This window comes from Xenopus laevis, chromosome 4S, assembly GCF_017654675.1.
Source record: "Xenopus laevis strain J_2021 chromosome 4S, Xenopus_laevis_v10.1, whole genome shotgun sequence".
In the NCBI taxonomy this organism is placed as follows: Eukaryota; Metazoa; Chordata; class Amphibia; order Anura; family Pipidae; genus Xenopus; species Xenopus laevis.
Genome location: NC_054378.1, coordinates 131,304,097 through 131,328,232, shown reverse-complemented (window position 1 = coordinate 131,328,232; position 24,136 = coordinate 131,304,097). Strand labels below are relative to the sequence as shown.

Genomic DNA, 24,136 nt, shown 5'->3' with positions numbered 1-24,136 from the left:
CAGGGGTACCCAGGGCACAGATAAGCACTCACCCCAAATCTCCGCCTAACTGACCTTCAGACTGGGCCCCCTTAGCTCATAACAAGGTTACAGATATATAGAAACATTGGGGTGTCACCCTGCTATAGTTCCAGGGGTACCCAGGGTACAAATAAACACTCACCCCAAATCTCCCCCTAACTGACCTTCAGACTGGGTCCCCTTAGCTCATAACAAGGTTACAGATATATAGAAACATTGGGGTAACAGTAACCCTGCTATAGTTCCAGGGGTACCCAGGGTACAAATAAGCACTCACCCCAAATCTCCCCCTAACTGACCTTCAGACTGGGCCCCCTTAGCTCATAACAAGGTTACAGATATATAGAAACATTGGGGTAACAGTCACCCTGCTATAGTTCCAGGGGTACCCAGGGTACAAATAAGCACTCACCCCAAATCTCCCCCTAACTGACCTTCAGACTGGGCCCCCTTAGCTCATAACAAGGTTACAGATATATAGAAACATTGGGGTGTCACCCTGCTATAGTTCCAGGGGTACCCAGGGTACAAATAAACACTCACCCCAAATCTCCCCCTAACTGACCTTCAGACTGGGCCCCCTTAGCTCATAACAAGGTTACAGATATATAGAAACATTGGGGTAACAGTCACCCTGCTATAGTTCCAGGGGTACCCAGGGTACAAATAAACACTCACCCCAAATCTCCCCCTAACTGACCTTCAGACTGGGTCCCCTTAGCTCATAACAAGGTTACAGATATATAGAAACATTGGGGTGTCACCCTGCTATAGTTCCAGGGGTACCCAGGGTACAAATAAACACTCACCCCAAATCTCCCCCTAACTGACCTTCAGACTGGGCCCCCTTAGCTCATAACAAGGTTACAGATATATAAAAACATTGGGGTAACAGTCACCCTGCTATAGTTCCAGGGGTACCCAGGGCACAAATAAGCACTCACCCCAAATCTCCCCCTAACTGCTCTGAACAAACATGTTGTATACAGAGATATATTTATATTAAGAACCAGCAGTTTTACATAAGAGCAGCTTGTCCCTGAGTGTTACTGTTACAGGAGACTTTTTCTGTCCATTTATTAAAATAATTGTCTCTGCGGATCATAAACTACTCCCCCCAATACTATTAGTTGTTACTGTAAAGTAAAAAATAAGTAAAATCTGTAATTTATAGAAGTCAAAACAAAGACAATGGCAAAATATAAATCCAACACTGAATAAACATTAACATATATAAAGTTAATCAGTCAGGGAGGGGAATGTAGGATTTTAAATGAGAGAATATCCAGCGTTAATATCCAGAGTCATCACATTTAATCACAGAGTTAATATTGCTGCTTAAACAGCTTCAAATTCATTCATTCCCTGTTACCTCACAGGACACTCCCCCTCACTCTCATTCGCTGTAAGTAGTTCCCTGTTACCTCACAGGACACTCCCCCTCACTCTCATTCGCTGTAAGTACTTCCCTGTTACCTCACAGGACACTCCCCCTCACTCTCATTCGCTGTAAGTACTTACTGGTTATGTTGCCACTGGAATTTCCTTAAAGGGACAGTTCAGTGTAAAAATAAAAACTGGGTAAATAGATAAATAGACTGTCCAAAATAAATAATGTATCTAATATAGTTAGTTAGGCAAAAATGTAATGTAATGTTATGGGGTGCAGGAATACGCAGACTTTAAGGGGAAACCATGGCTCCCAGCATTCTTTGTTCATTCTTTGTTCAGAATTTAAGAGAATCAAACATTATATTACAGCATCAGTGACAAACTAAATCATTTACCCCAGGGGGCTAAAAAGCTTTATTGCCTTTTCGTATTAGTCCTGTTATTTCTAACCACTTACATCAGACCACACCCTTATTTTATGCCACACCCACCAGCACTACCTCCCAACATTTTGGAAACAGAAAGAGGGACAAAAAGTTTTGTTGCAGGTGGTGCAGCAAGAAATATATATATTTGACCACAACCATTTTGTGGCCACACCCTCTAATTACCATGCCCATTTTACAAAATTTGTCAGGTTATGAAAGTTTGAACACATTTCTGTGGTTTTTATATGTTTTTATAGTTTTGTTAATGAAGGTGAATTGCCCTTTAGCTGTGAGTTCTCATTTTATCTAAAACTGTTACAAAAGTATCTTAAGTGTGTGTTCTGGGCTCTCTGCCAAGAGCCAATTAAGTTACAAACGTTGTATCTTTTTCTGGCTGTTCAGTGCAGGAGATCAAAAAGAAACTCAGGACATTTCAGTACTAATAAGGGACTGCGGGTTGAGCTGTTAAAAGAGGGACTGTCCCTCTCAAAACGGGACAGTTGGGAGGTATGCGCCAGCCAATGGAATTTATAGGATCTCACTAAAGGGACAATTCTAAAAATTGGATCAGCAATGTCAAAGAACATCTGACCTTCTCTATATAAGGGGTGTCAATCTGTATTGGGGCTGGAACCAAAGACTCTAAACCCCTTAAATCTGCACCAAGGTGCATGCAATCTAAAGTCACACAATCATTCTTAAAGGAATAGTACCATCATTTATCATGCTACAACTAATACTATTCTTTTACAGTAACCGTGTTGTAAAAGCTTTAAAATAATGTTTACAAATTTCTCCACAAATTTACACAACATCACATCCCATTATTGTAATTGAGACATAAATATTTAGCTTTTTTGCTACCGTTTCTTTTTTCTTTTCTACAGTTTTTTCACTAGCCATTAAGTGTTCAATTATTATTTTTGGTGACAATTTTTGTCTTGTATAATAACAATGAAGAACATTTTTCTCATCAACCCCAAATTTACCATAAGCCCCCATGATCAGAATTCATCTTGTCAAGATTTTTTTTATATACAGGTATGGGACCTGTTATCCAGAATGCTCGAGACCTGGGACTTTCCAGATAATGGATCTTTCTGTAATTTGGATCTTCATACCTTAAGTCTACTAGAAAATCATATAAACATGAAATAAAGCCAATAGGCTGGTTTTGCCTCCAATAAGGATTAATTATATCTTAGTTGGGATCAAGTACAAGCGACTGTTTTATTATTACACAGAAAAAGGAAATGGAGTCTATGGGAGATTGACTTTCTGCAATTTGGAGCTTTCAGGATAACAGCTTTCCAGATAATGGATCCCATACCTGTCATACCATCTGTATTTTATTTTTTCATTCCTGTATATGCCTTTCTTTTGTATAGCAACGTTAAATATTTTGGTGCTTAATAAACATAGTACAGGTATGGGACCTGTTATCCACAATGCTCAGGATCTGGGGTTTTCCGGATAATGGATCTTTCTGTAATTTGGATCTTCATACTTTAAGTCTACTAGAAAATCATATAAACATGAAATAAACCCAATAGGCTGGTTTTGCCTCCAATAAGGATTAATTATATCTTAGTTGGGATCAAGTACAAGCGACTGTTTTATTATTACACAGAAAAAGGAAAACATTTTTAACAATTGGATTATTTAATTATAATAGAGTCTATGGGAGATGACCATCCTGTAATTCTGAGCTTTTCTGAATAACAGAATTCCTGATAATGGATCCCATATCTGTATAGACATACAGGTATGGGATCTAAGGTGTTCTGGATAATGGATCTTTCTGTAATTTGGATCTTCATACTTTAAGTCTACTAGAAAATCATATAAACATTAAATAAAGCCAATAGGCTGATTTTGCCTCCAATAAGGATTAATTATATCTTAGTTGGGATCAAGTACAAGTTACTGTTTTATTATTACACAGAAAAAGGAAATCAGTTTTAACATTTTGGATTATTTGATTATAATGGAGTCTATGGGAGACGGCCTTTCCGTAATAAGGAGCTGTCTGGATAAGCGTTTCCGGATAACAGATCCTATACCTGTAATTATAATTATAGAATATTTTACAATGCTTTTTTTACCACTGTAGACCTGGTGAAACATTTTGGTGAAAAAAAACAATGCTGTGCTTTTGAAACATGTGCCGTATTCATGGCATAAATATTGCATGAGAGAAACGGCAATTTTGGTCAAAAAATGTTGGAAACATTCATGAATGTAAAATAATTTCAACCTGTGCCATTTTATTCAGACTCGAGCGAGACTGTAGATAAATTAGTCTGTAGATTAAGTCAATACATTTCCTTTAGTTCTTAACACCTAAACCCTGGGCAGAAGCCATATCCTCGCCCCAACTGCATGAACCCTACATCTTACAGCAGCAAAACTCTGATTGCTAGCTATTAGTTACCCTTTAACAGGATGTGATTCTCCAATGGAATTTACAACTGAAAGCTTTTTTATTTTTTGAATGATTTTTTAGGCTTTTATATACCTCCAGCTTTAATCTATGGCTCCATTGTTTGCGAGGCCAGGACCTAAATGGGTAGTTAATAATAATAAATAATAATAATAATAATAACAAGAACGTCTTGCCATGAAAATACTTGTCAAAGTGGAGTTTAATTTTAGGCTGAAGGTCAAATAATGTAAAAAAACCACAAAGAATAAATTTGTAATGAAGGATTCATTAAGAAGACCATTAATAAAAGGTCAAAACAGAAAAAATATTTAATATATAATATTTTTTTTTGTATCTTTTATTTATACTATTCATCTGACATAAATGTATTTTTATATATTTCTATTTCAACAATTTTGGGACATTTCAGTGTCTACTGCAGGGATCCCCAACCTTTTAAACCTGTGAGCAACATTCAGAAGTAAAAGGAGTTGGGGAGCAACACAAGCATGAAAAATGTTCCTGGGGTGCCAAATAAGGGCTGTGATTGGCCATTTAGTAGCCCCTATGTGGATTGTCAACCTACATTGAGGCTCAGTTTGGCAGTACAACTGGTTTTTATACAACTAAAACTTGCCTCCAAGCCTGAAATTCAAAAATAATCACCTGCTTTGAGGCCACTGGGAGCAACATCCAAGGGGTTGGAGAGCAACATGTTACTCACGAGCTACTGGTTGGGGATCACTGGTCTACTGCAAACATCATACACTAAATGAGCTCCTTGTGCAATCATGGAGTTTCCAGCAAATGGGCCGGCTTTCATGAATGCTTGGGGCGTGTCTAGATACAACTGTGCGATTGGATTGGGCCATAGTTCTTAACAAATCCTGCCTTAAAGGAAACTATAGCCCCAGAATGAAGACTTGGCTAAGAGATCATATAATACTTTATATGCAGTTTATATAATACTAACCCGTATATGCAATATGCTCGGCCAAAGGCAGAGTGGTTTTATACAGGTCAAGGTGACTTCTAATATCCTTATATTTTGCAACAGGGGGTACTTTATTATAATACATAAGTTTCAGTGAGACATGTGACAGGAATGACATCACTAAGCTCCAATTATAACTGATGACATCACTAAGCACCGTTTATAAGGATATCATTTATAGGATATCCTTGGCTCTTGTGTATTATAAAGCACTAAGTTTGCCCATGAGCAGTAACCCATAGCAACCAATAAGATGTTGGCTTTTAAACAGGCAATCGGTAAATGCTTCCTGCTGATTGGCTGCTGTTGGTAACTGCTCCTGGGCAAACTTAGTGCCTTTTATTATATATAGAGGTAAGTGGCATATTAAAGAATCTTACTAAGCCAACTCTGAAATCTCTGTTCTTAAAGGAGAAGGAAACCCTCTAGGCGCAAAAATCTTTAATCTCTTGGTGGATCTTCTTTGCCTATAAATACTATAACTGTACAGGGATTAGGAATGTTCTACATGTGATATTTGGAAAGATCTGTAAGGATCAGCTTGTGACCAAACTTGCCAAAATACAATGAAAACGACTGGCACTTACCGAAATCAGAATCTTTAAAACACGCCTCCAAGTTATCCTGATCTTCATCGTAGTCTTCCATTGTAATGACGTTCTTGTTGGCTTTCTTGCTGCCTCGTTTGTTGGCAAGTTTGTTGTTGCCCGATTTCTTGGAATTTTGTGCGGATATGGAATTATTCTTGGCTTGGTTTGCACTCCAGGAGGTCTGTAGGCAGGAATCTGAGGGCAGATTGGCCATAGATAACATTCCCTGGATCGCTTCCTGCGTGCTCGGAGATGCTGGGGGTTGGCTTTATTGGAGGAAGCAGAACGTTCCATTCAGACATGTGGGTTCATAGCAGCTGAAAACATTGTGCATCCAAATACATGAGTGATACTCCATTACTTGTGTAACTAGGTCTTATACGGTCACAGAACAACCCCTCAGTGACTTCTAATATCCTTATCATTTACAGTAGGGGGTACATTATCCCTTATAATACATGAGTGATACTCAGAGTTCCCTGTATAACTCAGCCTGCAGCCTTGTGCCTTTATATGGTCACAGAACAACCCCTCAGTGACTTCTAATATCCTTATCATTTACAGTAGGGGGTACATTATCCCTTATAATACATGAGTGATACTCAGAGTTCCCTGTATAACTCAGCCTGCAGCCTTGTGCCTTTATATGGTCACAGAACAACCCCTCAGTGACTTCTAATATCCTTATCATTTACAGCAGGGGGTACATTATCCCTTATAATACATGAGTGATACTCAGAGTTCCCTGTATAACTCAGCCTGCAGCCTTGTGCCTTTATATGGTCACAGAACAACCCCTCAGTGACTTCTAATATCCTTATCATTTACAGTAGGGGGTACATTATCCCTTATAATACATGAGTGATACTCAGAGTTCCCTGTATAACTCATCCTGCAGCCTTGTGCCTTTATATGGTCACAGAACAACCCCTCAGTGACTTCTAATATCCTTATCATTTACAGTAGGGGGTACATTATCCCTTATAATACATGAGTGATACTCAGAGTTCCCTGTATAACTCAGCCTTGTGCCTTAATATGGTCACAGAACCCCTAGTCTGACGAGTGCTATATTATTTATATTAATAGACCATTAATCCCAGACATATACAGTAAAAGGGAAGACAATAAAGTCCATTTGGTCTCTGACAAGGGCGACTGTACCTTTCACATCTGACAATTTATTTAGCAAATAGAAGAAAATTAATGTATAAGGCAGAATATAGAGAAAAATGCTCTTTTCAGATAATTAAGGCTGAATGTTCTGGGATCAGGGACTAAATTTTATGTTTATTTAGGAGCAGACCTTCTGGTAAGTTGTGTTTCTTAAACATGGAAATGAATAGCCTTTAATGGATTAAATGGTTTTCCAGAGCAATGTCCTTAATTGACCTTATTGTTCATAGGAAGAGTAAATGGTTTTACAGGAATAAATCAGAGTCATTAGGAGAAGTTCTATGGCTGTTACTGAGCACAGGAGGTTCGTTCCCCTCAGTAATTACAAGAGAAATGGACCATCAAGTGACCTGAATGTAACGACAAGAGGAATTGCCTCTGGGTATAAAATCTGCTCTGATATAACAGAATAATCACATTCCCATTCCAAGGAACCAGCTACAATTGCCTTGATCCCATCCCCAGTGATTAGACCAGTGAATCAATGATCTTCCACCCACCAGTGTCACTTCCCAAATGCACAGCTGTCATTGGTGCAGAAGCCGAACATTTACACTGACCAATGGGAGACTGATGTCAAGTCACATGTCTGCGCTCTCACAACTATATTGTTATAAATGTTGGTTAAATACATAAATACTAAATACAATGCAAAGGAAGGCATTCCCCATGCAACGGGAGCAGAAACAGTCACATGAGTACCAGGAAATACACTCCCCCATGAAAAGGAAGTAGAGACAGTCACATGAGTACCAGGAAATACACTCCCCCATAAAAAGGAAGTAGAGACAGTCACATGAGTACCAGGAAATACACTCCCCTGTGCAAAGGAAGTAGAGACAGTCACATGAGTACCAGGAAATACACTCCCCTGTGCAAAGGAAGTAGAGACAGTCACATGAGTACCAGGAAATACACTCCCCCATGCAAAGGAAGTAGAGACAGTCACACGAGTACCAGGAAATACACTCCCCTGTGCAAAGGAAGTAGAGACAGTCACATGAGTACCAGGAAATACACTCCCCCATGAAAAGGAAGTAGAGACAGTCACATGAGTACCAGGAAATACACTCCCCTGTGCAAAGGAAGTAGAGACAGTCACATGAGTACCAAGAAATACTTTCCCCATGCGACGGGAGCAGAAACAGTCACAAGAGTACCAGGAAATACACTCCCCCAAGAAAAGGAAGTAGAGACAGTCACATGAGTACCAGGAAATACACTCCCCCATGCAAAGGAAGTAGAGACAGTCACACGAGTACCAGGAAATACACTCTCCCATGCAAAGGAAGTAGAAATAGTCATATGAGTACGAGGAAATACACTCCCCTGTGCAAAGGAAGTAGAGACAGTCACATGAGTACCAGGAAATACACTCCCCTGTGCAAAGGAAGTAGAGACAGTCACCTGAGTACCAGGAAATGTTCACCCATGCAAAGGACCTAAAGACAGTCATATAAGTACCAGGTTCTGACTATGCCCATTTTGCTGCCACACACGCCTAAATACCACAATAACTTTACTAAATTTGGCAGGTTATGGAAACACATTTGTGGGGGTTTTAGGTTTATCGTATTAGTTACAATTGTATCAAAATGCAGGTGCTGAGTATTCTGGGCCCTCTGCCAAAACTCTCTTATTTAATTAAGTTTTAGAAGGTTTGTATCTTTTTGTGTTGCGTCAGTGCAAGAGATGAATTTCAGTAAGAAACCAGGACTGTGGGCTGAGCTGTCAAAATCAGGAGTGTTCTGTGTAAATCGGGATAGTTGGAAGGGAAGTACACGCCCCATGTAAAGGAAGTAAAAACAACTACATGAGTAATAGGAAATGCACATCCCCCCTATGCAAAGAAGTAGCCACATGACTACCAGGAATTACACCCCTCCCCCCATGCTGGCACTAAAAGAACAATATCCCAGATTCACATGTGACACAAACAATAGTTTTGGTTTCCAGTTTAGGGAGAGACAACACCGACCTGTTTGCGTTATAATCCAAACCACCAACTTCCTTGCTTGCCTGCAGCAGATCTAATATCCCAGCTGAGCTCCCGCTGTCCTTTTTGACTCGGGAATTCCGCGCTGGTTTTTCCTCTGTGTCTATGTGAAGGGAGTCTTCATCGGATGTATCATCACTCTAGGACAGGACACGCGGAATTACGGAGAAATGCGTTAGATGCTGGAGCGTAGCATTAGTTGGTACTTAAAGGGACACTGTCATGGGAAAAATTGTTTTTTTTTTCAAAATGTATCAGTTAATAGTGCTGCTCCAGCAGAATTCTGCACTGAAATCCATTTCTCAAAAGAGCAAACAGATTTTTTATATTCAATTTTGAAATCTGACATGGGGCTAGACATATTGTCAATTTCCCAGCTGCCCCCAGTCATGTGACTTGTGCTCTGATAAACTTCAGTCACTCTTTACTGCTGTACTGCAAGTTGGACTGATATCACCCCCTCCCTTTCCCCCCAGCAGCCAAACAAAAGAACAATGGGAAGGTAACCAGATAGCAGCTCCCTAACACAAGATAACAGCTGCCTGGTAGATCTAAGAACAACACTCAATAGTAAAATCCAGGTCCCACTGAGACACATTCAGTTACATTGAGAAGGAAAAACAGTAGCCTGTCAGAAAGCATTTCTCTCCTAAAGTGCTGGCACAAGTCACATGACCAGGGGCAGCTGGGAAATTGACAATATGTCTAGCCCCATGTCAGATTTCAAAATTAAATATAAAAAATCTGTTTGCTCTTTTGAGAAATGGATTTCAGTGCAGAATTCTGCTGGAGCAGCACTATTAACTGATTCATTTTGAAAAATTTTTTTTTTCCCATGACAGTATCCCTTTAATGATAAAAATGTGATGTTGCAAAAGACAGAATCACTGTCGGACTGGCCCATTGGGATACCAGGAAAACTCCCAGTGGGCTCAGGTGGTCCCTTCTGCTTCTAAACGTTTGGCCTATTTCTTCTCCAATTCTTTATGGCAACAAAGAGGCTAAATAATGGAAGAATAGAGTATATTATATAGAGACTAGGGATGTCGCGGACTGTTCGCCGGCGAACTTGTTCGCGCCAACATCGACCGTTCGCGTCCGCCGAATGTTCGCGAACGTAACGCAACGTTCGCCAATTTGGGTTCGCCTTAGCTGGCCCTTTTTTTTGCCATTTCTCCCCCAGACCAGCAGATACATGGCAGCCAATCAGGAAGCTCTCCCTCCTGGACCACCCCCACACCCCCTGGACCACTCCCCTTCCATATATAAACTGAAGCCCTGCAGCGTTTTTTCATTCTGCCTGTGTGTGCTTGGAAGAGCTAGTGTAGGGAGAGAGCTGTTAGTGATTTGAGGGACAGTTGATAGTAACTTTGCTGGCTAGTAATCTACTTGATACTGCTCTGTATTGGAGGGACAGAACTCTGCAGGGATTTGAGGGACATTTTAGTTTAGGTAGCTTTGCTGGCTAGTAATCTACCTTCTACTGCAGTGCTCTGTATGTAGCTGCTGTGGGCAGCTGTCTGTCCTGCTGCTGATCTCTCATCTGCATCTGTTCTTCAAACCACTGCCACCTAGCTGTGTGAGCTTTTTCACATTCTGTCTAAATATCAATAATAATACCGTCTCCAGAAACACCACCTGAGTGACGTTTTCCAAGCAGCAATAATATATTCCGTATCCACTGCTGTAGTGTATACGTTGACCTTGCAGGCATTATTTGCCCAGTGTGTTCTTCAAACAACTGCCACCTAGCTGTGTGAGCTTTTTCACATTCTGTCTAAATATCAATAATAATACCGTCTCCAGAAACATCACCTGAGTGACGTAGTGTGATTTCTGCCCTTTACAGCACAAAACGCAGCACTGTGTCAACAATGGATTTTTTAGAAACATATTTGCCCTTGATCCCCCTCTGGCATGCCACTGTCCAGGTCGTTGCACCCTTTAAACAACTTTAAAATCATTTTTCTGGCCAGAAATGTCTTTTCTAGCTTTTAAAATTCGCCTTCCCATTGAAGTCTATGGGGTTCGCAACGTTCGCGAACCGTTCGCATTTTTGTCCGGACGTTCGCGAACATGTTCGCGAACATTTTTTCCGACGTTCGCTACATCCCTAATAGAGACTATGAGAATAAAGAGATTGAGTGAATAGAGGAGGAATAATAGGTTGGAGAAAGAAATAGTGGAACATAATGTAGTATCAGTTAGACCCGGGGTAGACATGAAATATTTACCTTATGTTTTGATTCCAGGGCCTTGGCTTTCTTTGCTGGAGGTGGAGGAGGAGGAGGAGTCTCCTTGTTATCTGACAAAACTAGACAACATAGTCATGAAAGTGTTAATGCAGCATAAAAGGACAAATGCACCCCAACGCTTTACTATATATACTGGATATACTGTGGGAATGAGGGGCATGATGCACATCTCCCCAAACAATTCCAACTCCAATTACTAAATAAAAAATTCTCGTTTCATGATGGGAAACATAGGCAAATATACCCCACAGTTAAAGGAGAAGGAAAGCCTAAAAGTAAGTAAGCTTTATCCAAAAGGTCCACCTAAATACACCAGTAACCCCTCAAAGTAATGTTGCTCTGAGTCCTCTGTCAAAACAAACATCACATTTCTTTCCTTCTATTGTGTACTCATGGGCTTCTGTATCAGACTAACTGTTTTCAGCTTAAACCTCCAGGGCTAGGGCTTGAGCATGCTCAGTTTGCTCCTCTCCCCATCCCTCCTCTCCTCCCTGCTGTAATCTGAGCCCAAAGCTATGAGTGAGCAGGGAGAGACTCAGGCAGGAAGTGATGTCACACCAAGCTAATTTGGCAGCTGCTATCCTAAACAGAGAGTTTCTAGAGCTGTTACTCAGGTATGGTAAAGCATTCTGCAGAATAAATATAGTGTTATAGCTTGCACTATTGTGGCTAATCTATTGGCAATAAAATGTCTCCGTAGCTTTCCTTCTCCTTTAAGGGATTGTTATTCAGGGGTGAAACTGAAGGCCAGCAGGGATAAAGAAGACTCTAGAACATTCCAAGGACATATGATGAAATTCATACAAACACATAAATGACCAATACTTAAGCATTTGAGTGGCTGAAACAGCCCAGATTGTGCCAACAAAGGGGCACATGAGAGGGGCCACAAAAGTCCAACAATGACCTGAAGAGAAGAAGGTGTACAGTGAACCACATCAAGATCTCTGCATAAACTGTATTGCAGCCCTTAAATCCAGGGGGTTATTTACTTGAATCCAATTTTTTTGATTGATTAATAAAAAAAATCAGACCAAACTAGAATCCACGATTTACCCGTATTTCTCATTAAAAAACCATGAAAAAATGAGATACGCAAAACCCTCAACTTTTTTGGATTGTTGCACAAAAAAACGCAACTTTTGTAGCACGAAAAATCCAAACTTTTGTTATTTGACGCCCAAAAAGTCAGAATTTTTCATGAAATCGTTGGAAAAGGGGATTAATGTGCGAAACCCAGCGCAGACCATAATATCTTCAAATTGCAAATAGGACCCCAGCCATTGACTTCTGCAGGACCTCTACAGGTTGAGTATTTTCATATTCAGACTTTTTGCAGCCTCTGGGTATAATAAATCTCCAAAAAAGTTAATTTTTTTTGAAAAAATGTTTGCATTTGCATTTTGATAAATAACCCTATATAATCCAAATGCTTTTACACAGGTCAGGGAGCTTTGATGTAACTTCTAATATCCTGACGTTTTACAGCAGTGCTGCATTATTTATAATTATAATCTATACATATAATTTATAATTATAAAGTTTCATGTGACAGAAAACACATTTATAAGGAGATTATTTACAGGATATTCAATAGTAATCTGAAAGAATTCCCTCAATATTCCACAAGGCCGGTAACCCATTTGCAATGTGGGAAAAGGTTTTGACGATCAAATAACCACGACAGACCATTTAGTCAAAGTTCAAAGCAACACGTGTGGTGTAAATTAAAGGGGAACTATAGCGATAATGACAATTTAATATTAGTTTCCTCATAAACTTTCTAAATACAATCAATTAAATATTCTGCATTGTTTCTGAAATAATCAAGTTTATCTTCACTATTCCTCTCTCAGCATCTGTTTCTCTTCATTCTCTCTTCATGCAGCAGTTGGGTGTCACATATTCACTGACAGTTAGATCCAATATATCTTATAGGGGGGCTCCTTTCCTAGCAGATGAATTAGAGCTCACTCAAATAACTGATTCCAGTACAAACAAAATGTAACAAAATAACTGCCTTTTGCACAAATCCTGCATGTAGAGAGACATGATGTCTGGTGAGTTTAATAGAGTGAGCTCTAATACATCTTCTAGGCAAAAGGAGCCCCCCTATAAGATATATTGGATCTAACTGTCAATGATTATCTGACACCCAACTGCTGCATGAATAGAAACAGATGGTGTGCGAGCGATCGTTGGGCTAGCAATCGTCTCGAAATTAACGTTCTCAAAAACTGTGTATGTTCACCTTTATGTGACAACACTTCTGCATGTATGGCAACTAATTTGACTTTTGGTAAATTGACAGTTAGTACATGTTAGTTGCCTTCAGTAGTGATGGTCGAATTTGCGCCATTTCGATTCGCTTGGAAATTTTCGAATTTCCCGCGAAGTGATGAAAATTTCGCAAAACGGCACCAGCGTCTCGTTTTTGAAGCCGGCGCCCATTTTTTTGGGCAAATTTTCACAAAAGTTTCGCGAATTTATTCGCTGGCGGCGAATCACGAAAATTTGCCGTGAATTTGCGCCTGGCGAATAAATTCGCCCATCACTAGCCTTCAGTATTCATTAGTCTGCATTCAGCTCTTTGCCCTTTATTGCTCTATAATGTCTGCCTGTGTTTCTGATATAAAACTAATAAAATAAGCAGCAATATACAGACCACTAGAACACAGAGACCCCTAAATCTCTCCATGTAAACGATCACAATCATTTTGCAGCCAATGTGTTACTGTGTGTGTATCTTGTGTCGGATCTTACAGGACAAGTCTCTCTTTGTGGTCGTTTTCTTTCTTCTGATGGGAAACTCGTCGATCTTCAACTCTCCGTCATCCGATACATATTCATATTCGTCTCTGACTGGTTTGCTTTTGTCTTCTTTAAAGTTCTGCAGAGATCCAAAAATACTGGGACTATTCTGGGTCTTGATCCCTTTGGACCTGTTGGAATGAGTGGGATATAAGGAGTCAGTCTGAGCATCACTTGGGTGAGAACAGAACAGGTTAAATCATGATGTGCAGATTTCTGTTTTCATTCATTCATGAAGAAATTGTTTATTTGGAAACTGTATTTTGTGCTTGAAGTTTATACAATAACAAAGGCAAACTCCGACCACTGACCTTTTTTATTCTGAAACTCTAATGACACCACATGTCTAGAGCAAAGCGAACAGGCCCATGAATACTAAGAAGGATACGACTTGCAAACAGAAAAGCAGCAATAAGGCTCCTTTACAGACACAAGCAGAAAACTGGCCACTTTTTTGGGAAGACTGAAGCCTTAATGGAATTGTTCAGTATAAAAATAAAAACTGGGTAAATAAATAGAATGTGTAATATAAAAAATGTATCTAATATAGTTAGGCAAAAATGTAATGTATAAAGGCTGGAGTGAGTGGGTGTGTAACATAATAGCCAGAACACTACTTCCTGCTTTTCAGCTCTCTTGCTTTCCACTGATTGGTTACCAGGCAGTAACCAATCAGAGACTTGGGGGGGGCACATGGGACATAACTGTTGCTTTTGAATCTGAGCTGAATGCTGAGGATCAATTACAAACTCACTGAACAGTTATGTCCCATGTGGCCCCCCTTATAGTCACTGACTAACTCAGAGTTAGAGAGCTGAAAAGCAGGAAGTAGTGTTCTGGCTATTATGTTACACATCCACTCACTCCAGCCTTTATACATTACATTTTTGCCTAACTAACTATATTATAAAAATTTTTTATTTTGCACAGTCTATTTATTTACCCAGTTTTTATTTTTATACTGAACTGTTCCTCTAAATGGTTTTAACAAAGTGCATAGATATACATTTAACCACAACCAATTAATGATATAACTTTCCAGAGCCTTACCAAAATATATTTCTTTGGACCAACTTTATAAAATCCCCTGGTATCAATAAATCAACTATGTTCTATTATTATATATCTTGCACAGTTAAAACCATATATCAGATTTTATACTTCCCATACCCATAAAAACAGGTAAAGGCAGGATGAAAATGGACCCTCCAAAATAGTTGCCCAATAGTAGCAGTGACCTACGGAGCATCAATATTTCTCAGCTTTCAGCTTATACTGAGCACTGAAAAAATGTCATTTGTAAATACAGTCTGGGGCTCATTTATAAACAATGGGAAAATTTGCACCTGGGCAGTAACCCATAGTGACCAATCAGTAATGACTTTCTTCAGCCACCTGCAGGTTGAGCAATGAAAGCAAAGCTTTGATTGGTTGCTATGGGGAAACTGCCCAGGAGCAAATTTGCCCATAGTTTATAAATGAGCCCCTCTGTATCTGATAAATCCCAGAGCCCCACAGTGGACACACAGCAATAGTTTATGGGCGATTTCCGATAGAGTCCTGCGCGGAACCAATTTCTAAGACGTGGACCCGACCTGAACCCACGACCCGAACTGCAACCAGTATATTTATGCACTTTGATCCGCTACCTCCATCAAACAGGAAGTGATGGTGCTGCAAACCGGAAGTGGCGTCATCAAAAGTGGGCGGGACAGAAACAAGTTTTGTAAAACTTTAAAAGGAGTAAAATATAGACAATATTACATAAGATAAGAAATTTTGATGAGACCCGCAACCCAACCCACAGACCCACGGGTATACCCGCACCAGAAAATCACTACATTTTAGGGTAGGATTACACGGGCGTTTTCTGTGAGATCTGACGTGCTGCGAAAAAACGCAGGCTTCAAATCGCATGTGACGGAAATAAGGTAAGTGAATGCATTGGTGGATGGTGGTGCCGCGTCTGACAGTCGTGTTGGATCAACGCTGCGACACCGCCTGACAATGTATTCACTTACTTTATGTCGCATGCGATTTGACACCTGCGTTTTTGCACAGCGCATCAGATCGCACAGAAAACGCCCGTGTAGTTATACCCTAAAAGTGTTCTGCAGTTACTGGATTTTACATGTTAATTCCCTGAGCCGTGGCAGGTGGTGTTAATTACTGCTGAGCATCTGATCCCAAGGGATTATACACAAGGTTTTCCATTATTGTCTGGAACCATCACAGTTGTATAGGGCCGACAACGAGTCTTGTTTTCCAATGTAAATATCTTGTACCTACCCAAACAATTTCTTATTGGTGAAGGAGAACTTGAATTTATTGTCTTTATTTGCTGAAAACAGTGTTTTTTGCAATCGATGCTCTTCTTCCATTTTCAGTAATGAATCCGGCTTGCTGTTCTGAAAAAGAGGAATATGAATGGACTGTAGAACTCATGATTCTATAGTGATGTTATACTTGGAATAGATTCCTGAGTCACAATAACAAGACATGACTTCTGTGCTGTGCCAAAAAGAATCACATGAGTACCAGGAAATACACTCCCCCGTGCAAAGGAAGTAGAGACCGTCACATGAGTACCAGGAAATACACTCCCCCGTGCAAAGGAAGTAGAGACCGTCACATGAGTACCAGGAAATACACTCCCCCGTGCAAAGGAAGTAGAGACAGTCACATGAGTACCAGGAAATACACTCCCCCGTGCAAAGGAAGTAGAGACAGTCACACAAGTACCAGGAAATACACTTCCCCGTGCAAAGGAAGTAGAGACAGTCACATGAGTACCAGGAAATACACTCCCCCGTGCAAAGGAAGTAGAGACAGTCACACAAGTACCAGGAAATACACTTCCCCGTGCAAAGGAAGTAGAGACAGTCACATGAGTACCAGGAAATACACTCCCCCGTGCAAAGGAAGTAGAGACAGTCACATGAGTACCAGGAAATACACTCCCCCGTGCAAAGGAAGTAGAGACAGTCACATGAGTACCAGGAAATACACTCCCCGTGCAAAGGAAGTAGAGACAGTCACATGAGCACCAGGAAATACACTCCCCCGTGCAAAGGAAGTAGAGACAGTCACATGAGCACCAGGAAATACACTCCCCCGTGCAAAGGAAGTAGAGACAGTCACATGAGTACCAGGAAATACACTCCCCCGTGCAAAGGAAGTAGAGACAGTCACATGAGTACCAGGAAATACACTCCCCCGTGCAAAGGAAGTAGAGACAGTCACATGAGTACCAGGAAATACACTCCCCCGTGCAAAGGAAGTAGAGACAGTCACATGAGCACCAAGAGTTAGAACATTTTGCATTCAAATAAAAGTTCATCTTTAGGGTCTGGCCACACGAGCAGATTTGACATAATTAGTCGCCCCAGCGACAAATCTCCTCCTCTTCGGGGTGACAATCTCCCCGAACTGCCTTCCCCCTGTCCTCTGCTGGCTAAAATGAAAATCGCCTGCACCAATGCACTCGCGGCGCTTCAATTTCCACGTTGCCCCAAGTTTCATTGTGAGGCAGGAGGAAGGCAGTTCGGGGAGATTGTCACCATGAAGAAGATGAGATTTGTCGCTGGGGCGACTAATCTTCCCGAATCTGCTTGTGTGGCCTGACCCTTAAGGCTTTGCCCCCATGAAAATGACACATAAAAAATAAAGCCACATTTAAATCTACATTACAGTTACAGCTTATTTGAGGGGGGGAAGGTTTGATGCTGCCAAGTTACGGAGCAAGGTACAATAGACATGTCCTCTTTGTAGCCAACATGTTATTCCAGTTGTACCAACAATACAAGGGTGGTGAGACTGTCAATTGATCCAAACTTTTTCCAGCAATTTCTGGAAAGTATTGACAGCTTTGTCACACATAGTAGCACAAGTCACACTTGCTGGTCAACCATCTTTCCCTGGAGTTGCTATAGAATGGCCCAACATCTGACTTGTGCCACAGATAAGGGATTGATAAAGGACAAGTACATCTCTCTGTCTTTCAAGCTGATGAAGTTGAAGAAAACACAAGTAAATATTCGTATTACCTGAGCTTTTTGTCATGTTTCCAGTACCACAGCCTACCTTGTATTTCCACTTGGCTTCAGTCTTGATCTTGTTCTGCTCCCGGATTTCGCATTTCTCCACATGGTTGTGCTTGGGGGCTTCCTCCTTTGTGGGGGTGCTGATCTCTTCTTTAGGCACCTGAAACAAAGTCATGTGGAGAGTTTATTTCTGCTCTTCCAAACTGTCCCCTGATGGACCCTAATTAGGAGCAGGATGATTTGCCTCAGTCAACTCCGAGCATTTGCATTTTTATTTCATTCATTCTTTTATCAATTTATTCATTGAATTCATATTTGTACTGCTTTTGGATGCCCCAATTCACATAACTTTTATTTCCAAAAGCTCAGCTCACCCCATTTTCCCTGTTAATGGTTTACCTAAAGCACCTAAAGGTGGCCATACACTGAGAGATCCGCTCGACATCGCCAAACGAGCGGATCTCTCCCCGATATGCCCACCTTGAGGTGGGGAATATCGGGCTGATCCAATTGTGGGCCCTAGGATCCCAACGATTGGATCCTAACAATGGGTAACGGGCAGTCAGATCACGGGACCGCATCAACGAACAGATGCGGCCACGATACGGGATTTAGTCCTGTCCAATCAACATCTGGCCGACTTTCGGCCAGATATCGATCGGGGAAGCCCATCGGAGGGCCCCATAAATGGGCCAATAAACTGCTGACTTGGTCTGTCAGCAGCTTTTATCGTCCCGTGTATGGCCACCTTAAATATACATCTACTGTTTGATTAAGGAAGAACACTAAAGGATTTCTATAGAACAGGATTCCCCAACCTTAAGAATCCGTGAGCAACATTGAGAAGTTAAAGGAGTTGAGGAGCAACACTAGAATGAAAAATGTTCTTGGGGTGCCAAATAAGTGCTGTGATTGGACATTTAGTAGCCCCTATGTGGATTGTCAACCTACATTGAGACTCTGTTTGGCAGTACACCTGGTTTTTATACAACCAAAACTTGCCTCCAAGCCTGGAATTCAAAAATAATCACCTGCTTTGAGGCCACTGGGAGCAACATCCAAGGGGTTGGAGAGCAACATGTTACTCACGAGCTACTGGTTGGGGATCACTGGTATAGAACATACAAAGGCTATGACAGATGGAACGCTTCAGGAAAATGAAAATGTTATGCTTTGTTGGCCGCAGGAAAACTCTCCCCCTGCAGTGATCATGGGTCATCACACAAAGAAGTTGCCATTTTAACATGATTACCTGGGATCACTACACATACAGTGGAACCTAAATTTTACATCCCCTGATTTGAAGTTTCCCCTCATTTTACAATGTTGTTTTGTGGTCCCGCTTATATATTATGCATAACACATTTCCCTGGTTTTACACCATTTATTTCTGGTCCCCTGAAAAACATAAAATGGGGGTTCTACAGTAAAGTGTTTTACATAAAGTGTTTCCAGTGGGTGCAGACCAACAGGTATATTTGTGCACTTTGTCACGGTGGGTGTGGAGAATTTTCGGGGGAGATAAAGCACCTTGTTTGTCTGGGCCCTAAATTGGAATGTTGAGATGCAGATGGTTTCCAAAGGCGGGTAAGACTACACATGAATGTTCTAGATACTAATGCACACACACGTGAATGTTCTAGATACTAATGCACACACACGTGAATGTTCTAGATACTAATGCACACGCACATGCTTCACATGGAATTCCTGGCAACAGATGTAGAGTCTAAATACAGATGGAGTTTTTGTAGCTCAGGCTACAGTTGGTGAAGTTACTGATTTCTGGCTTAAAACGAGGAGACAGGCTACAGATTGCATTTCTGGAAACAGGATCAGGTTAGAAGTGGAGGTTCTAGTTACCCCCTGTGTACTTTGCAATATGGGGGTCCAACCTATCCAAGAAATTGAAAGAATGAAAGCTCCACTTACTATCCCTTTGGTGAGGGTCTCTAGAGGCTCTAGGTCTGGGGTAGTGGGGAGCGAGATGGGACTTTCCTTCATCTTCTTCCCTTTCTTCTTCCCCCCGTCCTTTTCCTTCTGAGGATTTGGCGCTTTGGGGGTTTTGTTGGGTTTGGCAACCTTCGGGGGTTTTGCCACTTTGGGCGGTTTCGGAGGCTTAGGCGGCTTGAGCGGTTTCTCGTTTTTAGCAGTCTTTTTTTTGGGAGCTTTTTCCATTTTTTCCAAGGGAGGAGGGGATTCCGGAACTGGAGAGGCAGGTTCCTCCTTTTCAATTTTTTCCACTATATTGTTCTTTTCTGCAATAACGTTGGCACTCACTTCCGTTTTGGTGACCTTGGAAGCGTTCTGCAGGGTAAGAGAGAAATCTTAGAGTAAAGATGTATTTACAAATATACAGAGTTAGAGGAATGGATAAAGGCAAAGTGAGCGAATGAGCACAGACAAGTAGTGATGGGCGAATTTGCGCCGTTTCGCTTCGCCGAAAAATTCGCGAAATTCGCGAAACGCCGAAAAATTCGCGAAACGGCGCCGGCGTCTCATTTATGACGCCGGCGCCCGTTTTTGACGCCGGCGCCCGTTTTTTCAACGCCGGCGCCCGTTTTTGGCGCCGGCGCCCGTTTTTGGCGCTGGCGTCCGTTTTTCGAAAAAAATTTTGACGCCGGCGAATTTTTTTGACGCGAATTTTCGCGGACGATTCGCGAATTTATTCGCTCGCGGCGAAACGCGCAAATTCGCCGCGAATTCGCGCCTGGCGAATAAATTCGCCCATCACTACAGACAAGTTGATGGTTGCATGGCCGGCTTTTGAATTCCATTTATATAGACACGCGCCTTAATAATAATTAATATACCGGTAGACTTCCTGCACCTTTTTATGACGTCAATGGCGGCCCAGATCAGTGCGGGTCTATAAAAGGAACCCGGAAGTCACAGGTGGGCGCGGTTTGACGGCGGAAAGGTTAGGGTCAAGTAAAACCTGACCCGCACATCACTAGGCTGCACTATGTTAGTATTTTGGCCTGGGCACAAAGGACTTTATTTATCAAAGTCTGATTTTTTTCTGATTATTTTAATCCAAAAAGTCTGACCAAACTAGAATCTACGATTGGACCTTATTTATTAATAGAAAATTACAATTTAATCAGGTCAGGGACAAACACAACCAAATCTAGCGGAAATCCGATTAGTACACTTTTTTGGAAAAAAGTGGAAAAGTAGAATCTATTGAAGTGGCACACTTGTACTTTTGTGTCAGTACCATAGATTGTATGAATGGCACTTATAATTTTGTTATTACATACAAATGTAGGTATACTTTGGCTTGGCCTTCAAAACAGAGCAAGAAGGAGACGGTAGGGAAACATGGTGTCAGCAGGACATGATCATATAGTAGTAGCAGACTGATGCATCAGGGCAAGAAGGTGGCAGTAGCTAAAGTTTGAGACAGTAGAGCAAGATGGAAACAGCAGGACCTGTTTGAGACAGTAGGGCAAGATGGAGACCGTAGGGCAAGATGGAGACCGAAGGGCAAGATGTAAGCATTAGGACAAGATGGAGGCAGTAGGGCAAGATGGTGACTATGGGGCAAGATGGAGACAGTAGAGCAAGATGGAGACAGTAGGGCAAGAAGGAGACAGTAGAGCAAGATGGAGACAATAGGGCAAAATGACAACAGTAGAGCAAGATGGAGACAAAAGAGCAAGATGGAGACAATAGGGCAAGATGGAGACAGAAGAGGAGAAGGAAGAGGAACTCCAGCAGTGTTACTGCAAACAACTTTTTATTCCAGGCAGTGGTAAACACATGATGTTTCGGGTTCAATACCCTTTATCAAGTTCACTTGATAAAGGGTATTGAACCCGAAACATGTTGTGTTTACCACTGCCTGGAATAAAAAGTTGTTTGCAGTAACACTGCTGGAGTTCCTCTTCCTTCTCCTATACTTGGATCATTTGCAGCAGTTGCCGCACAGAGCAACTATTAAGGAATTGGACGCATACCATTTGGAAAAGCTGTGCAAACCACCATCCCCCTCTTCTATATGGAGACAGTAGAGCAAGATGGAGACAATACAGCAAGATGGATACAATAGGGCAAGATGGAGACAGTAGGGCAAGATGGAGACTGTAGGACAAGATGGAGACAGTAGGACAAGATGGAGACAGTAGAGCAAGATGGTGACAATAGGGCAAGATGGAGACAGAAGAGCAAGATGTAGACAGTAGGGCAAGATGGAGACAGTAGGACAAGATGGAGACAGTAGGGCAAGATGGAGACAGTAGGACAAGATGGAGACAGTAGGACAAGATGGAGACAGTAGGACAAGATGGAGACAGTAGGACAAGATGGAGACAGTAGGGCAAGATGGAGACAGTAGAACAAGATGGAGACAGTAGGGCAAGGTGGAGACAGTAGGGCAAGATAGAGACAATAGGACTATATTGAGACAGTATGGCAAGATGGAGAAAGTAGAACAATAGGGCAGGATGGAGACAATAGGACAAGATGGAGACAGTAGAGCAAGATGGAGAAAGTAGGACAATAGGGCAAGATGGGAACAGCAGAACAAGGTTGAGACAGTAGGGCGAGATGAAGACAGCAGAGCAGATAGTATGGTATAAATAAGACAGTAGGACACAATAGAGATGTTGGGACAAGATGGTGGCAGTAGGAGAAGAGGTCAACAATAGGACACAAAGGTGAAAATGTTAAATCTAAAACTGTAAACATTACTGAGTCACAAGCGACATCATCAAAGACTATTAATAGAACTGCAGCAATAAAACTGTGACACCATTTGTCAGAAAAAAGTCCAAATATCTGGTTCTGAGATCCAGGTCTGCGGACAACATAAATAGGTGGCGTACCTCCGTTAGTCGGATTTCTTTGGCGAGATCCTTGATGAGCTGTGATGGCTTAAAGTGTTCTGGCAGTTCATCTTCATGTTCTAGAAGAGCCTGAATAAAAACCAAGTGGAACCCAGGTTTCAGCAGACAGAACAGTAATGTAGGGGTTAAAGACCAGTGCTACCCAGTTCTTCTGTAATGTGGGCCAGTTATTCAGTATCAGGATTAGCCCCTTGGGAAAGCTGATATCTGTTTTCTAATTGCTGGGGTCGCTGACCCTAACAACAAGAGATTGCTTAAATTTCACTTTCCAGAGGAAGGCTAAAAGAAATGACAAGACAAGAAATATATATAGGAAGCAAAATAAAGATCTGTTGCAGCACTGCCTGGGTGAACGTCCCACTGCAGCATAACTAATGTATTTATTAATGTATGTATATATTAGCATTCCTTATATTAAATGACAGGTATAGGTTCCCTTTAATGTGACAATCACATGCCTAACAGCCCCCCATGTCTCTCCCACTAGAGAAGATACTCAGTGCCCCCCTGAATAAGAGGGTGAGACAGAAGTAGAAGTGGAACCGGAAAATAATTGATGGCTGAGTTTTATGGGTATATTTATTAGATCGACGATAGATAGAGAGATAGAGAGAGAGAGATAGATAGATAGATAGATAGATAGATAATAGATAGATAGATAGATAGATAGATAGATGATAGATAGATAGATAGATAGATAGATAGATAGATAGATAGATAGATAGATAGAGAGATAGATAGATAGATAGATAGATAGATAGATAGATAGATAGATAGATAGATAGATAGATAGATAGATAGATAGATAGATAGATAGATAGATATAGAGATACTATATGTATTTATGTGGGTTGAGAGAAGCCCCAGCAGAAATTCTCCTATATCCAACAAGCAGTGTAGTGCTGTAGTGCTGTGAATGTGATCCCAGCTCGGGGGATGTAAGAATTAAAACTAATAAAGTGACTAACACAACAATTATATAATAAATATCATATTCAACCTATTGTGCTTGCTCAGGCCATTTTATTTTTTCATTGGTGCCCCATTCAACTATTTTATATGGCCCTCCACCCGGGAGACCAATGTGCTCATAACAGGAGTTGCCCAGTTGATTTACAGCTGATTGTTGGCCACATATTGGTCATTGTCCAAAGG

At 41.2% G+C, this 24,136-nt stretch overlaps 1 protein-coding gene across 2 annotated transcripts in view; it reads right to left on the bottom strand.

Moving 5' to 3' along the window:
- Nucleotides 1-24,136, bottom strand: part of phf2.S (PHD finger protein 2 S homeolog) — a 105,975-nt gene that overhangs the window by 28,867 nt on the left and 52,972 nt on the right. For both annotated transcript variants that reach the window (XM_041561882.1, XM_018240947.2), the window contains exons 11-18: nucleotides 22,961-23,050; nucleotides 20,064-20,438; nucleotides 18,172-18,291; nucleotides 16,378-16,496; nucleotides 14,041-14,219; nucleotides 11,257-11,336; nucleotides 9,005-9,162; nucleotides 5,848-6,116 (exon numbers count right to left, since the gene is read on the bottom strand). In XM_041561882.1, coding sequence (XP_041417816.1) covers nucleotides 5,848-6,116; nucleotides 9,005-9,162; nucleotides 11,257-11,336; nucleotides 14,041-14,219; nucleotides 16,378-16,496; nucleotides 18,172-18,291; nucleotides 20,064-20,438; nucleotides 22,961-23,050 — 1,390 coding nt within the window. The remainder of the gene's footprint in view (nucleotides 1-5,847; nucleotides 6,117-9,004; nucleotides 9,163-11,256; nucleotides 11,337-14,040; nucleotides 14,220-16,377; nucleotides 16,497-18,171; nucleotides 18,292-20,063; nucleotides 20,439-22,960; nucleotides 23,051-24,136) is intronic.